This window comes from Mandrillus leucophaeus, unplaced genomic scaffold (assembly GCF_000951045.1).
Source record: "Mandrillus leucophaeus isolate KB7577 unplaced genomic scaffold, Mleu.le_1.0 Scaffold279, whole genome shotgun sequence".
Lineage (NCBI taxonomy): Eukaryota > Metazoa > Chordata > Mammalia > Primates > Cercopithecidae > Mandrillus > Mandrillus leucophaeus.
The window spans coordinates 935,807-953,384 of NW_012102909.1; the positions used below are offsets into that span (position 1 = coordinate 935,807).

The 17,578-nt window shown below is 35.3% G+C and overlaps 1 protein-coding gene across 1 annotated transcript in view; it reads left to right on the forward strand.

Annotated features, from left to right (window-relative positions):
* APLF (aprataxin and PNKP like factor) overlaps positions 1-17,578 on the forward strand; it is a 96,695-nt gene that overhangs the window by 26,771 nt on the left and 52,346 nt on the right. Inside the window, exons 3-4 of the mRNA XM_011984996.1 lie at positions 8,506-8,678; positions 17,247-17,394. Of these exons, the coding sequence (XP_011840386.1) occupies positions 8,506-8,678; positions 17,247-17,394 (321 nt within the window). The remainder of the gene's footprint in view (positions 1-8,505; positions 8,679-17,246; positions 17,395-17,578) is intronic.

Here is a 17,578-nt window from a genome sequence, read left to right on the forward strand (position 1 = left end):
AAAAAAAAAAAAAAAAAGAAAAAAGGTTTACTTGGCTCATGGGTAGGCTTTACAGGAAGCATGGTGCCATCATCTGCTAGGTTTTTGGTGAAGCCTCAGGGAGCTTTCAATCATGGCAGAAGGCGAAGGGGAAATAGGCACGTCACATGTTGAAAGCAGGAGCAAGGGAGAGAGAGGGAGGGAAAGGTGCTACTCACTTTTTTTTTCCTTCGACTTTTACATTCAGGGATACATGTGCAGGGTGTGCAGGTTTATTACATAAGTAAACGTGTGCCATGGTGGTTTACTACACAGATCATTCCATTATCCAGCTATTAAGCCCAGCATCCATTAGCTATTCTTCCTGATGTTCTCCCTCCTCCCACCCTCCACTCTTCAGTAGACCCCACTGTGTATTATTTCCCACCCTGTGTCCATGTGTTCTCATCATTCAGCTCTCACTTGTAAGTGAGAACATGCAATATTTGGTTTTCTGTTCCTGCATTAGTTTGCTGAGGATAATGGCTTCCAACTCCATCCATGTTCCTTCAAAGGACATGATCTTACTCCTTTTTATGGCCGCATAGTATTCCATGGTGTGTGTGTGTATATATATATATATACACACACATGCATATCACATTTTTTTTTTCCAGTCCATCATTGATGGGCATTTAGGTTAACTCCATGTCTTTGCTATTGTGAACAAGCCACACACTTTTAAATTACAAGATCTCACGAGAACTCATGCACTGTTCAGAAGATAGCACCAAGCCATGAGGTATTCCCACCCCCGTGATTCAAATACTTCCCACCAGGCCCTACCTCCAGCATTTATGGATTACAATTCAGCATGAGTTTCAGGTGGGGACAAATACCCAAACTATATCATTCTTCCCCTGACCTCTCCCAAATCTCATATCCTTCTCACATTGCAAGATACTATCATACCTTCCCAATAATTCTCCAAAGTCTTAACTCATTCCAGCATTACCTCCGAGGTCCAAAGCCTCACCTGAGACAAGGCAAATCTCTTCTATTTATGAGCCTGTAAAATCAAAAGTTATTTACTTCTAAGAAACAATGGGAGTATAGGCATTGAGTAAACATCCCTGTTTCAAAACAAAGGGTCTGTAGGCCCAACACAAGTTCAGAACCCTTCAGGGCAGTCAGTAAATCTCAAAGCTCCAAAGTAATCTTTGACTCTATGTCCATATCCTGGGCACACTGATGCAAAGGGTGGGCTCCCAAGACCTTTGGCAGCTCCACCCCTCTGACTTTACAGGGTACATCCCCTGAGGCTGCTCTCACAGGCTGGAGTTGGTAGATATACTATGTTTGGGTCTGGAGGACGGTGGCCCTCTTCTCACAGCTCTACTAGGCAGCGTCCCAAGTGAGGACTCTGTGTGGGACCTGCCACCCCACATTTATTCTCTGCACTGCCCTAGTAGAAGTTCTCTTGTAAGGGATTTGCCCCTGCAGCAGGCTTCTGCCTGGATACCCAGGCTTTTCCATACATCCTCTGAAATCTAGGTGGAGGCTGCCAAGAATCCACCACTCTTGTACTCTGTGCACCCACAGGTTTAACACCATGTGAGAGCTGTCAAGGCTTATGGCTTGCATCCTCCAAAGTGGCAGCTCAAGCTGCATGTGGGTCCTTTGAGCCATGGCCGGAGCCAAAGCAGTGGGAATGTGGATAGAACTGTCCCAAGGACATGCAGGGCAGCCAGGCCCTGGTACTGTCCCATGAGATCATTCTTCTCTCGTAGGCCTCTGGGCCTGTCATAAGAGGGGTTGCCATGAAGGTCTCTGAAATGCATTTGAGGCCTTTTCTCCATTTTCTTGCATATTATAACTTGTTTGTTTGTTTTTTGAGATGGAGTCTTGCTCTGTCGCCCAAGCTGGAGGGTAGTTGCATGATCTCAGCTCACTGCAACCTCCGCCTCCTGGGTTCAAGCAGTTCTTCTGCCTCAGCCTCCCAAGTAGCTGGAATTACAGTCACATGCCACCATGCCCAGCTAATTTTTTTGTAGTTTTAGTGGAGATGGGGTTTCGCCATGTTAACCAGCCTGGTCTTGAACTCCTGACCTCAGGTAATCCACCTGCCTCGGCCTCCCAAAGTACTGGGATTACAGGCGTGAGCCACTGTGCCTAGCCTGACTTTTTTTTAGTTGTGCACATATCTCTAGCAAGTGGTTCTTCACAGCCTCCTTGAATCCTTCTCCTGAAAAAGCTTTTTATTTCTCTGCCACATGGCTAGGCTACAAATTTATCAAGCTTTTGCACTCTGCTTCCTATTTAAATATGTGTTGCAACTTTAAGTCATTTCTTTGCTTATGCATTTGAGTGTAGGTTGTTAGAAGCAACCAGGCCACTTCTTGAACACTTTGCTGCTTAGAGGTTTCCTCTACTAGATTCCCTAAATCATCTTTCTGTAGGTAAGACTTCCACAGATCCCTAGGACATGAACCAAATGCAGCCAAGGTCTCTGTTAAGGCATAACATACTTGACGTTTGTTCTAGTTCCCAATAAGTTCCTCATTTCCATCTGAGACCTCCTTAGCCTGGACTTCATTGTCCATATCACTATCAGCATTTTGGTCACAAATTTGCTGATCATTTGGTCATTTAACCAATCTCCAAGAAATTCCAAACTTTCTCTCATCTTCCTGTCTTCTTCTCAGCCTTCCAAACTCTTCTAACTGCTGCCTGTTAGGCAGTTCTGAAGTCACTTCTACACTTTTAGGTATCTTTGTAGCAATGCCCCAATTCCAGTCCCAATTTTCTGTATTAGGCCATTCTTGTGTTGCTATAAACTGAGACTGGGTAATTTATAAAAAGAGGTTTAACTGGCTCACAGTTTTGCAGGCTTTACATGAAATGAAGCATGGTGCCAGCATCTGCTCGGATTCTAGGGAGGCCTCAGGAAGGTTACAATCACGGAAAAAGGCAAAGGGAGAACCAGCACATCACATGTTGAAAGCAGGAGCAAGCAAGAGAGAGTGGGAGAGTGATATGGTTTGGATTTGTGTTCCTGCCCAAATCTTGCGTCGAATTGTAATCTCCAGTGTTGGAGGAGTGGCCTGGTGGGAGGTGATTAGATCATGGTGGCACTGGATTTCCCCCTTGCTGTTCTCATGATAGTGAGTGAGTTCTCACAAGATCTGGTTGTTTAAAAGTTTGTAGCACCTCTCCCTTCTCTCTCTTTCTCCTGCTCCAGTAATATAGTATTTGCCTGCTTCCCCTTCGCCTTCCATCTTGATTGAAAGTTTCCTGAGGCCTCCCCAGCCATGCTGTCTGTACAGGCTACAGAACTGTGGGTCAATTAAACCTCTTGTTGTTGTTGTTTTTAGTAAATTACCCAGTCTTAGGTGAAAACAGACTAATATAGAGTGGGAGTTGCCGCTCTGTATTAGTTAAATGACCAGATCTCATGAGAACTCATTATCTTTAAGACAGCACCAAGCCATGAGGCATCTGCCCCTATAATCCAAGCACCTCCTGCCAGGCTCCACTTCCAGCATTGTGGATTGCAGTTCACCATGAGATATGGCCAGTGACACATATCCGAGCTACATCAGGAGTGCTATCCAAAACATATGACAGATGCCTTTAATCAATGAGAAAAAAATAAAGAATCCAGTAGAAAAATGGGCTAAAGACTTGAGTTCCACATTAGAAACCTGACTAGCTAATAACCTTGTTTATATTAATATAGTTTCAATAAAATGCCCATTATCTTGAAATAGATTGATGTATTTATTTAGCAGCTTATTGTAGCTGCACTGTCTACAAGGTGCAATTTAAAGACATTTAGAGAATTTCTAACACTGATTTTAATTGTTAGTGGAAGTTTAAAGATCTTGAAAATCAGAATGAGATGGACAAGTGACTTCTAGTTCATTCATTTTATCTTAATGTTTGTTAAATATCACTTATTCTCTGTTCCCTCATCAGTCACAAATTCTTTGATCTACTAAAGCAAGGTGTCTATACAAGTGTAATGAAATGTCAAGAGGGAAATTTTAGTTAAAAATATTTGTAAAATTACATAAATGAATATAGCAAATGTTTTGTTATGATGATCCCATCTGTATACTGCATACCCCAAATTATATTTAAGTGATTAAATGTTTTTCTGCTTTTCTTTAACTTGGAAATCTAAACTTACCACCAAATAAAAAAATAGCTTTGACAAGGAGAGTTGAATGCAATTAGGGCAATTACTAATTTGTACTTTTACATTGAATGACTTTCTGCCTTTTTCCCTCTAATACGTCTCCTACAAAAAATGCTGTAGCTCTCCAGCAGTTCTTGGAAATGGTGCATGAGGAGATGATGCTAGCTTATGAGGAGAGGATGTTAGCTTTTTTATATGTCATTTAAATTTAATCTACAGCCTAGTATCAGCAGAGAGAAAAGACATTACAAAAGCAAACTGATGATGTTCTTTGTAAATGACTGTATCACCAGTGATTGGTTATGCCCTCAGGGTAAATTCATAGCTGTTGGTGCTTTTATTTCATTTTAATAAAATCTTACTCACTTGGGGTCTTAGATGATTGAGGCAGTAGCTCTATAACTACATATAAGTTGTAGTTTTTCTTTTTTGCCTTTTGTTATTGACCCTCAATATATACATCTTTGGGTGCTTGTGGTTTTTTTTATTGCACAAAGTTCTTGAATTGAGATTGTTTTTCTTCTCTTGAAATTAAAAGTGTACTTGTGAAATATCTAGAAAATCCTATAATAATAGCCTTCCTCAACTTATTTTGTTGTAAAAAAAAAGCTATCCAAATTAAAAAAAAAAAAAAACACTGAAATTAAGGTGCTTTTGGGGGGTATACATCTATCATTCTTTAATATTTAATGATAACTCTAAGAGAAAGCTGTAGGAAATTGATTTGTATTTTAGTTCCATTTTTTGCAGGGATAATGCATCCTTTGCACCACTTCTAAAGTTATAGCATAACCTATTGAAGTTTGAATTTATAATCTCATGAATTTGTTAAAAGGCACACACCAACATTACGTCTCTCGTGTAGGTAGTTATATCTTTTAATCACAGTGAGGCTGGGTTTGCCAATATTTTTCTGCCCTTGTTTGCTTTTAGAATCAAAGTTAAACTTGTCTCATGAAGCAGCTGGGGATCCTTAACACTTTTGTGGTATCAAGAAAAGTTTGAATATTCAGAAAAAGGGGTTTTGGCAGGGATTGAAAAGATTTTTAATTATTGATTGTACTTTTGAAATATTACAAGTCCAATTCAATCTCCTTTCTATAATAATTAAATACTCTCAAGCCAGGTGCAGTGGCTCACGCTTGTATTCCCAGCACTTTGGGAGGCCAAGGCAGGTAGATCACTTGAGGCCAGGAGTTTGAGACCAGCCTGGCTAAAGTGGTGAAACCCCATCTCTACTAAAAATACAAAAATTAGCCAGTTGTGGTGGCGGGCGCCTGTAGTCCCAGCTGCTCAGGGGGCTGTGGCACGAGAATTGCTTGAACCTGGAATCAGAGGTTGCAGTGAGTAGAGATCACGCCACTGCGCTCCAGCCTGGGTAACAGAGTAAGACTCTGTCTCAAAAAAAGAAAAAAAAATTAAATACTTTCAAACAGGCTGCACATACATACATGTAAACATACTTTAAAAAAATCTATTTGGTGTTATTAGGTAATTGTCTATTTTGGCCATATTTACAAATATATTGCTATAAAGTATTTACAGTATTTTGTTATTTTTCAAAACTTTTATTTTTTATGTAATTATGTCATTGTTTTCATTCCTAATTTTTTGGCGTGTAATCTTCCTTTTTGTTTATTAATATTGTTAGATTTTTGTATACTTTGTAACTTTTTAAAAACTACCTTTTGGACTTCATGTATGTGTAGCATTTTAGTTGGAGCATATCGTAGTTTGACATTGATTTTTTAACTTATTCAGTGAGTAATGTGAATTTAGGTTTACGTTACAGGATCAAACATTAGACTTTAATGTCATTTTTATTCTTCATTTTGGAATCTCCTGTATGAACAGTTTTAGGAAAAGGAAAAGATGATCATGGACCATACTCATGGGTTCACTTTCTTTGTGGCTGGATTTGCTGACTACCAATGTTTAACCAACTATAATTTAAATATTAAGTGCTTTCCACTGAGGAAAATATACTCAAACAGAATATTGCATTATCTTTGGGTTTGTGATACCTTTGTAAAGAAATGTAGTTTCCTTAAGCATTTTACCTTTTCCACTCTTACAATTTTATGCCATTGTATTTAACATCCTAGCCTTTGTAAGTTTGGGACTATGTCAGTATTTAACGTTGTTTAGAGACTCATCTGAATTTTTTTAATGCTCATGAATAAAAACATGGCCTTAGCCTATAATCAGAAGCAAGCCTCACTTAAAGAATATTCAGAGTTCAGACCAAAGCTATGTGGATTCCTGTTCTGACTCTTGCTTCTCTTGTTATTTCAACATTCCTGACTCTGATGACCATGACATACTCAAGGAAAGGGAGCCTTTGCCCAAAAGGATGAGGAATACAGGGCACGATTCCCAAGTTCAGCAGTGGACACAAGCTCAGATCCTGTGGATTTGTCATGTGCTTGTTGCACTCAAAAGCTTAACCTGCCAAGAGCCAGAGGACAGCTTTGAGAGACAGAAATTAGGAGTGGCTGTTAGCATGGTGAAAGATTTGTAAACATTGTTAAAATTATAACTTGAATTTAAAAATCAAACATTCACTACTCTTTTTAGGAATATAATATTGCATAAATCACACTGCATCTCCATTCTTATGTAATCTTATGTATAGTTTGACTAATAAACTACCAAATTTGTGTCATCTCTGTTTTAAATTTCTACCTGCCGACCAAATTTGTGTCATCTCTGTTTTAAATTTCTACCTCTGCTCTTTATCTCCAAGTTTTATTTTACTGCTTTCTTATAACACAGATTTAAAGGATAGAAATATGATGTATGGCCAGATTCTCATGAAATTGAATGGTCAGAACCAGGTGGATTATATTCATTCTAGCTTCAAAGATGTGTCTTTTTTGTTGTTGTTATTGCTCAGCGTATGTCCATTCCCAGGGTGGTAATTACTTTGCTGTGATATCTCCAGAAAAAGTCTCATTTAAACTGATGAAATAGATAGAAGGAAGGGTAATAGAGATAGGTACTCTATATAAGATTGTGCTTTAAAACACACACACACACACACACACACACACAAAGATCTGCACTATGTAGATTACCTTGTCATATCCTAAAGCTTATTTATTTTAAAAACCCAGTGATATTGATGACAAAAAGACTATTTGACTTATAGAAATGGCCAATTTTAGCTTGAATCTGGTTAGAATTTTTAAGGCACCTCATAATAGGTCTTTTTTGTTTTTCGAAGCAACTCTTGTTATCTTTGCTAACATGGAAATAGTGGCAAACATAATTTAAAATAGTAGATATTGCAATAGTTCTAACTTTGAGATCTGTTTACTACTTTGATTTGAATGTGGATGATCTTCATAGTGGGAGTTTCATTTAAACAAATAAGACGATTCCTCTTTCAGGAGGTAGAAAGAAAGCCATGTTGTTGGTTTGAGAGATTTGATTAGAATCTTCCTTCCCATATGTCTTAGTTCATTTTGTGCTGCAATAACAGAATACCCGAGGCTGGGTAATTTATAATGAACAGACATTTATTTGGCTCACCGTTCTGGAACCTGCGAAGTCTAAAATGCCGGGGCTGCATCTGGTGAGAGCCTTTTTGCTGCGTCATAACGTGGTGGAAGGCATTACATGGAGAGAGAACATGCATGAGAGAGTAAGCAAGAGAGGGCGAAACTTGCATTTATGACAGACTCGCTCTTGAGATAGCAAACTTGCTCCCGAGATAATGAATCCACTCTTGTGATAATGTCATTAATCCATCCATTCATGAGGACATTTCCCTTATGACCTACATGTTAAAAGTCCTACTTGTCAGCACTGTTGCCTTAGGGTTGGAGTTTCCAACAAATGGACTTTGGGGGACACATTCAAACCATAGCATTGTAGTTTCTTATTTTTTAATTGTAGTAAGAAATTAGTAGGAGAAAATAAATGGTAAGGAAACTAGCCATTGTCAGGAAGTTAGTGTGTTTTGGATATGGAAGTTGGGGGACTCAGTTTTTCCATACTAAGAATTATTTTTCATGTTTCTTCTTGTGATGTCCAGTTGTCTCTATTAAGCAAAATAGAAGACTCTTTTAACCAGTTAGTTGATAACTTTGCTTTTTTTCTTTGATTCCTGGAGAAATGGGAGGTATACCATAGCTTCTTTTCTCTTTTGTATATAAATAATAATTATGGTACTCATAGGAGTTAGATTTATTAAACTTTTAAGTCTAAGTTTATGCTTAAATTGTTTTGATACCAAAGTTGTGAATTCATATTTAATTGTATTTTTGTCGTAATTTTGAGTTACAACATTATTGTATTATATTCTTTTTAACATTTAATTATATTCTTTTTTAATTTGTTAGATACACACAAATCCATGTTTTTATCAGTCTTCAGAGAAGAGTCAGCTCTTACCATTAAAGACAAATCTATGGTGCTATTTGAATCCTGGAGATAGTTTTTCTTTGTTAGTTGACAAATACATTTTCCGCGTTCTCTCTATACCCTCTGAAGTGGAAATGGAATGTACCTTAAGGTAAGTCTTGATGAAATGAGAGTAAGAATGTTATTTTTAATCTAATTCCTCAGCCATCACAAATCCTTCAGTAGGAACCAGTAGAAACCATTAAACTGGAGATAGAGTAGGTGTGTAAAGTGTGTGTACTTGTGTGTGTGCAGGCATGTGCATGTATGTGTGTTTTGTGCACACGCACATGTGTATCTATTTCTAGAAAACATTTGACTTTGGAAACTTACTATGCCTTGATAGCAGTTGCTCCCATAGGTGGTGTCTTTTACCATCATATTCAGAATGTATTTTCCATCTAACAGTATTCAATATAGTTAATTTGAAATTGACTACCTTTTCCTCATTTTTTTACCTTTTTGAATTTTATTAAGGTATTAACTTCCAACTTACACTTGTCTAACTCCTCTTTCTTATAAAAATAGCAGAAACTATAGAACAGAGAAACTGAGGAAATGAGGTATTAGAATAAATATACTGATGTCTGACTTACAGTTAAAATTCATATACTAGGTTTTTTAGTTTCATTAGAAGATCACTTGGCTTCATTTCAGCTTTTAAATTATAGAATGCATAAACTAGACTTATAGAAGTAGATGGACAGAATTATGCAGAGTATGTTCTCTGATAGCAATGGTATTAATTCAGAAATCATTAAAAATAGCTACACAAATATACAAATATTTTGAAATTAAATAACACATTTCTAAATTACCCTTGGGTCAAAGAGAAGTCATAGGGAAATTGGAAAACATTTTGAACAGAGTGATATTGAAAACAGCATAAAAATTTGTGAGATGCAGCTAAATTGGCCCTTAGGGGGAAGTTTATAGTCGAATGCCTATATTAGAAAAGAAGAAATCTATAAAACCAGTGATCTGTGCTTCTACTTTGGGAGGATAGACAAAAAGCAAATTAATCCCAAAGAAAATAGAAAAAAAGTAAGAACTAGAAGTCAGTGAAATAGAAAATGAACAAAAACAGTAAAGCTATGGGCTGGTTTGGTGAAAAGATTAATAAAATTGATGAAACTGTAGTAAGGCTTACCGAGAAAAAAGTGAGAAAACACAAATTATCAGTATCAACAGTAGAAGAGGGGATATCATTATTGATACTGCAGACCTTAGAGGAAGAATGAGGAAATATTATGTAAAACTTTATGCCAATGAATTTGGCAGTTGAAATGAATGGGTACATTTCTTAAAAAACAAAACGGATTCAGGAAAAATAGAAATCTGATGAATTCTATATTTATTTAAAAAATTGAATTCATAATTTAAGTATTTCCCATAAGGATCTTCACTAATGAATTCTGTTAAACTTACAAGGAAGAAATATTGCCAATATTATTCTTTTTTCTCAAAAAATAGAAGAGGATATACTTCCCAGCTCATTTTAGGAAGCTTCTATAATTTAGACACTAAAATCAGATAAGATTTTACAAAAAAACCTCAAAACTATGGATCAATATTCCTCATAATAAAGTATTTACAAATCAAATCCAGCAATATGTAAAGAGGATAATACTCTTATTACCAGGTGGGGCTTGTCCAAGGGATACAAGGTTAGTTTATCGTATAAAAATTAAAGCAATTCACCATAACAGACTAAAGAACTGTCATTTTAATAGATGCTCAAAAATAATTTTGACAAAATTCAACACCTGTTCATGATTTTTAAAATTTTTGAGAAAACAAGGAAAAGAAGGAAACTTTTTTCCTACAAAAAACCTGTTAGTGAAATGTTGAAAGTTCTCCCCCTAAGATTGGGAATACAACAAAGATAAAATATATCAGATTTGAACGGAAGAAGTAAAACTGTGTTTATTTGCAGATGACATGATTGTGTATTTAGAAAATCCTGAGGAATCTACCAAAAAGAAAAGCAAGTCACAAAACAGTGTCTATTATATGATTACATTTATATAAAATTCTGTAATAAGTAAACTAATCTGTTAAAGAGAAATTTAATCAATGGTTGTTTCCAAGGGGATTGACTAGTAAGAAGCTACAAAGGAACTTTTTGTTTGACTTTGTTTCAGCTTTTAAACAAATATGGACATATTCTGTGTCTTGTTAAGGGTGCAGATTATGTGGGTGTATGCATTTGTCAAAACTAATCAAATTTCACACTTCAGATATGTGCATTTCATATATAAATTATATCTAAAAATGCTTAAATGTAAGTGGAAAAAAATGTCAAGAAGTTGCTTTTTAGTTAAATGAAATTCATTAACCATTGCTTACTACATTAAAATACATGTCTTTTTCTCTTATCATACATGTATGAAGCATGCTATTTTAAACTAGCTGTTGAAATGAGACATGTAAAGAACTGATTTTTTTTTGTTACAATAAACTTTCATAATAGAATTACATAATTTTTTCAAAAATTAGGAAAATGTGCATGCCTATGAAACACAGTATGGTCCTTGCCTGACAACTTATTTAAACTATTATATATCTATTTAAATTTCATTTATATTGATTCAAATTAGCTTATTCCCTTAGTATGAAAGACCAGTGTCTTTAAGGCCAGTGTCACACTTTAAATATATCAGGTTATAGGATTAGTGAATTTTGTATTTTTTCGTATTGATGAAACTGAAAATAAACCCACTTTCACAGCACTGTACTTTTCTCAACCTATTTAAACCTTGGGTTCTGTCATTTGTTAGAAGGGCTCACAGAACTCAGGAACAGTTTACTTACTAGATTACTGATTTATTACAAGTGCTATATTACAGGATCCAAATTAATAGCCAGATGAAGAGATACATAGGGTGAGGTCTGGAAGGGTCCCCAGCCAAGAGCTTCTGTTCCAGTGGAGTGTTGGGGTACACCACTGTCCCAGCACATGGACACGTTCTTGTTCACCAACCTGGAAGTCCTCTGAACTTTGTCTTTTTGGGTTTTTATGGAGGCTTCATTACAAAGGCATGATTGAGTAAATCATTGGCCAATGTGATTAAGTCAATCTCCAGCCACTCTTCCCTCCCTGGTGGTGAGGCTGGGAGTTCCTACCCTCTAATCATGATTGGTTTTCCTAACAACTAGCCCTTCATCCTTAGAGGCTTTCCAAAAGTCACCTCATTAACATACATTCAGGTGTGGTTTAAAGGGGTATATTGTGAATAACAAAAGATGCTCCTTTCATTTGTTTCGGAGCTCTAGCCAGGAACCAGAAATGAAGACCAAAATATGCGTTTCTTACTATGTCACACCATTACAGGCACATTCTTGTGGTTTCTGCCAGTAGCTAGGTCCTGTAGCTTCTTAATGAGTATTTAGTTTCCTATTGAAGCAAGGACAGTACTTCCGTAGTCAGGTAATGATGAGGTAACCCTGGTTATTAGACTAGAAGCCATGAGGGAAGGTGGGGGCAGATCTTGAATTTGAGTATCATCATGAGAGATGTCTACCCAGGGGAGGCAGCTGCCTGATTTCCAGAGAGGGAGAGTCCACTGTCTGCTAGCAAGGGGAAGTGATATTAGATATGTATTAGATAGGAAGCATTGAAATAGACTTTTAGACGTTTCTTGATATCATTGGGATTTTCCCGTTTTTTGAACTAGCTCTGTTTTGCAGGGTCAACCGCATAAAAACACTGCTTACTGTTGTACAAGCTTTACATGTATGAACTTTTTATTCTCCATAATAATGTCTATAAGGACTAGGTATTGTTAATATCCCTATATGACAGATGAAGAAATTGGGACACAGAAGGATTAAGACTTGCCCAAGGTCACAGCTTAATACATGGCAGAGGTGGGATCCAAACTCAAGCCAGCTGTTTCCAGAGTTGATGCTCTTACCAACTACCCCCTGCTGTATGAGAATGTTTACTATAGCACTCATTTGAATTGTGAAAACACCTGCAGAAAGGCTAAATAAATTTGGTATAGTCCTATAATTATATGAACGAGAATGAACTAAGAGAGAGTTCAGGTTAAAACATGGATAAATCTCCCCACCATAATGTTGAAGTAAAAAAACCAAAAAGGTTATGAACATATAAAACATACATAATTTCTATAAAATAATGGATGCATACCTACAAATAATGAAAGTATAAAGACATGCATGGGAATAATAAGCATCAAATTCAGGTTAATGTTTACTTTTGGAGAAGGAATGGTAGGGAAAGGAGCAAGATTGAGGCTGGTATGGAGAGGGCTTGAATTGTATTTGTAATTAATCTGGAGCAAATATGAGAAAATGTTTCTATTGGGGTGGTGGATACACAAGTATTTATATTCATAGATATGTAGATAGACTACATATATTCTCTGTATTTTTGCATGTTGAAATATTTAAGACATTAAAAAAGAATAGAGAAAAAGTTTATGTGCTTTGTAGAAGTTGTTAGGACTCCCTTGCCATAATTCTTTTCTTCCAACCAGTGTGAATTTAAGAGAGGGATCTGAACCACAAACCAACCATAGAAAAGCTTGTCATTTCTTTAGTTTTTCCTTTTACTCACATTAAAATTTTTTTTATAGTATTTAGATTCTGTATAACTAGTCCTACTCATTACCTATTTTGAAGGAACATTTAAGTCTATATATGTCAGTTCTAGTTTGTTCATTTTTCACTCTTTTCTCTACATATGTATCTGTGAAATTATTCTGCCAGGAGTACCAAAACCCATGCTTTTTTGAGAAGTCAAAGAGAAAACCAAATAAGAAAAAGAATAGTTGGTTTTATATTTTAGTAAATTCAATTATAGCACATTTCACTTAGAAGCACTAATATTAATTCTTCCTCCCCAATAGTGGGTGTTTAGTAAGTGTTGGTTTTTTGAATGCATTAATGAAATATCTGAAGATATTAAATTGAGTGATAATGTGATAAGTATAACATTTTGTTTTCATAGCTGAGTTTCATTGCTGATGAGGAAGTATGACATTTTCACTCTAGGGAGATTATTTATTTTAAGACACTTATGAGGAAAGTAAAGTAAATCCTTTGCTATACTTAATTACTTTTTTTTCAAATTGTTGAAAATCTAAGTACATGGATTCCATATAAATACTAATTTTAATCACTGATATTGAAGAAACAATAAAACATTAATGAAAATGTCATGATAGTATGATAACATGCAAGTTCTGAATTCATTTATGTTTATTTAAAATGTATTTTTAGATCCAGCTCATTCATAATAGTAGCATATTTTATATTAAAGATTTGAAAATGCATAACATATTTAAACAAAATTTGGAATATATTTGAAAGACTTAAGAATAACTTAATTGCCAAAACAATCTTAGAAAAGAAGAAAAGAGTCGGAGGGTTCACACTTCTTGATTTCAAAACCTACTATGAACCTACAGTAATCAGGACAGTCCTGGTGTAAAGAAAGATGTATAGATCAAGGAAATAGAATTGAGGGTCCAGAATTAAACCCCCACATTTAGGGCCAGTTGGTTTTTGACAAAGGTGTCAAGACAATTAAATGGAAATAATAGTCTTTTCAACAAATGATGCTGGGACAATTGGATATCCACATGCAAAAGAATGAAGTTGGACTCTCGCTGCTCACTATATAAAAATTAATTTAAAATGGATCAGAGGCCTAAATATAAGTACTAAAACTATAAAACTCTTAGAAAAAAACAAGTATAAATCTTTGTGACCTTGCATTAGGCAATGGTTATAACACCAGAAACACAAGCAAACAAAGAAAAAGTAGATAAATTGGACTTCATTACACTTAAAAGTTCTGTGCTTCTAAGGACACAGTTAAGAAAGTGAAAAGACAACCACAGAATGAGAGAAAATGTTTGTAAATCACATATAACAGACTTAACATTCAGAATATCTAAAGAATTCTCAACAATGCAAAGGCAAACAACCCAATTTTAAAATGCATAACTGATTTGAATAGACATTTTTCCAAAGAAGGTATACAAATGGTCAATAGAACATGAAAAAATGTTCAACATCATTAGTCACAGGGAAATGCAAATTAAAACCTCAATGAGATACCACTTCGCATCTACTAGGAAAGCTATAATCAAAAATATAATACGTGTTGGTGAGGTTGTGAAGAAACTGAACTATTATACATTGTGGTGGGATTATAAAATGGTATAGCCTTTTTGGAACATATTCTGGCAGTTCCTCAAAAGTTTAAACATGGAATTACTATGCGGCTAAGCATTTCCACTCCTATGTATATACCCAAAAGAATTGAAAACCTGTACCCACATAAAAACTTGTACATCTATGTTCACAGCAGCATTATTCATAATAGCCAAAAAGTGGAAATAACTCAGCTGTCCAACAACTATTGAGTTAAACAAGTATTGTGTAGTCATACAGTAGAATATTATTTGACCATAAAGAGGAATGAAATATTTACATATGCTACAACACAGATGAATCTTGAAACATTATGCTAAGTGAAAAAGCTGGACATGAAAGACCACATACTGTATTTCATTTATATGAGATATCTAGAAAATGCGAATCTATAGAGACAGAAGGTAGATTAATGGTTGCCAGGAGCAGGAGGAAGAGGCAATGGGAAGAGACTGCTAATGCATATGGAATTTCTTTTTGAGGTGATGAATATGTTCTAAAATTAGATATTGGTGATGGTTGCACAACTCTGTTAACATACTAATAACCACTGGATAGTACACTTTAACAGGATGAATCTTATGGCTATATGGATTATTTTTCAATAAAGTGATTATAAAAGATGATAACTCTATTACCTTTATTAGACTGCATTTAACTTTCCAAGTTTTAATTTTTTATTTAAAATATTCTGTAATGATGCTTTATAAATCCTGTGATAGTTGATTACTCATACAAGTATTTGAAGATAAAATAAAAATATATATCACAGTGACAGTGTTCGATATTTAAATAAATGTGTAATAGAATAATTTGTGCTTGTACTTTTTTGAATGAAATGTTAAAGAGAATTTTGTTCTGAGATTTTTTTGTTATTACATTTGTTGTGGGTAACTATTAATACAAATTACATATGGACTATAGAGTGTGTATGAATTCATCTCAGACTTATGCCAGAATAGAAAATAAACTAGAAATGGAATTGACGATGTTACTTAATTCCTAATACTATAAATTGTGAAAAATCATCACTACTCTTGAATGTTTATTAATGTTTTTCATGTTAAATATTAAGAAAACTTGAAAAAAAATATAATTTGGAAGTACATCTGTAACCTATGAGTAAAATGGGTCTGGGTATTGTAGTGGAGTGAACTTTCATAGATAGGACAATCAGACATTTCCAAGATATGTTTCCAGCACCTGGCACAGTGTCTGACACACAGTAGAAGTTTTAAAAATATTGACTGAATGAACAAAAAATGTGATGCGCATAGTAATTTACTCTAAGTAAATGTGCTCTTTTGGCTAATTCTTGCCATTGAAATTGAAGACTGCCTTCGAAGGAGATTATTCCCGTATAAGAAATACTAAAATGAACAAACAAAACAAATGGTTAATTAGACTCTTCTCAGCTAGACACACTTCTAAAATCTTATGTCTTTAGTTTTTAAAAATTCACATTTAATGAGGACAATTTACACACAGTAGACTTCATCCCTTTTAAATGTGCAATTCAGTGCACTAAAAATGACAATATAGTCATTTAAAATACTACTAGAGTGAGATATAGAACATTTCCATTTCCCCAGATGTTCTCTCATGGCTCTTGGTAGTCTGTCCCTTCACTCCACCCCTAATCCCTGGCAACCATTAATATGATTTCTGTCCCTCTAGCTTTACCTTTCATGATGTCATATAAATGGAGTAATACAATATACCTTTTGTGTCTGACTTCTTTCACTTAGCAAAATGCCTTTGGGATTCATCTATATTCTTGCACACATCAGTAGTTCACTCCTTGTTATTTCTGAGTAGTATTTCATCTGTAGTTTCAAATTTTCGAAAAGACAAATTTGTTGGATCATGTCTATGCATACGTAAGTAATAATAACCCAACAACTTTGGATGATCTGACTGCATATTGCAGGAGTATGAGGTAATTGGTTCTGCTGGCGTGTCCCACATGTGACCATGGATGTTCCTGTTCCAGAACATTTAGCTTGCAGCTATACTACAAGTTTGGGGATATTTCATAAGTAGCTCTTTAATACTTCCCTGAACTTCGGTAGCAGTGTGTCAACTTAAACTCAGAATTTTATTTATTTTTTCTCCAAGCGTCTGACTAGCTTAGCTGATGCCCTTGCAGTTTACATTTTCTCTCTAGAGGCTGGGTGGTGATCTTAATTTTTGTGGACCATCTGGACAAATATTAAATAAAGAGCTCTTATGCCTTAAGAAAGATGGCTGACACACATCTCAAAAATAATTGTGGTTTCTAGGCCCATGATTTGGAAAGATTGATGTATTTTATGGCAATACAGCAGGTAGGAAATAAAGAACATATTCTAGTCTATATATTTTATTCTAATATACTATAATTTGCTTTTTTGTTTTTGCTAAGTCTGAGAAAAGGGACATAACTTAGATGTAGTTCTAAGGCAGCAGAAGAGTGTTAAAATTAAAGACAAGTTTCTATTTTATCTTATAGAAACAGTCAAATGCTTGATGAAGATAATATATTGAATGAAACACCAAAATCCCCCGTGATTAATTTACCTCATGAGACTACTGGTGCCTCACAACTGGAAGGAAGCACAGAAATAGCCAAGACCCAGATGACTCCCACAAATAGTGTGGTGAGAAATTTGAGATCTCATCCATTTATAATATGTTCTTCAAATTGTGATGAAGGCAGAAAAGACAACTGAAATTAGGCCTATTATGATAATATTGCTAGCATTTATCTACTTTTGCTGATTTTAAGTTAAGCTCTAGAGAATATGGCAGTAATCCAACATTTAAACTAATAGAAATAATTTC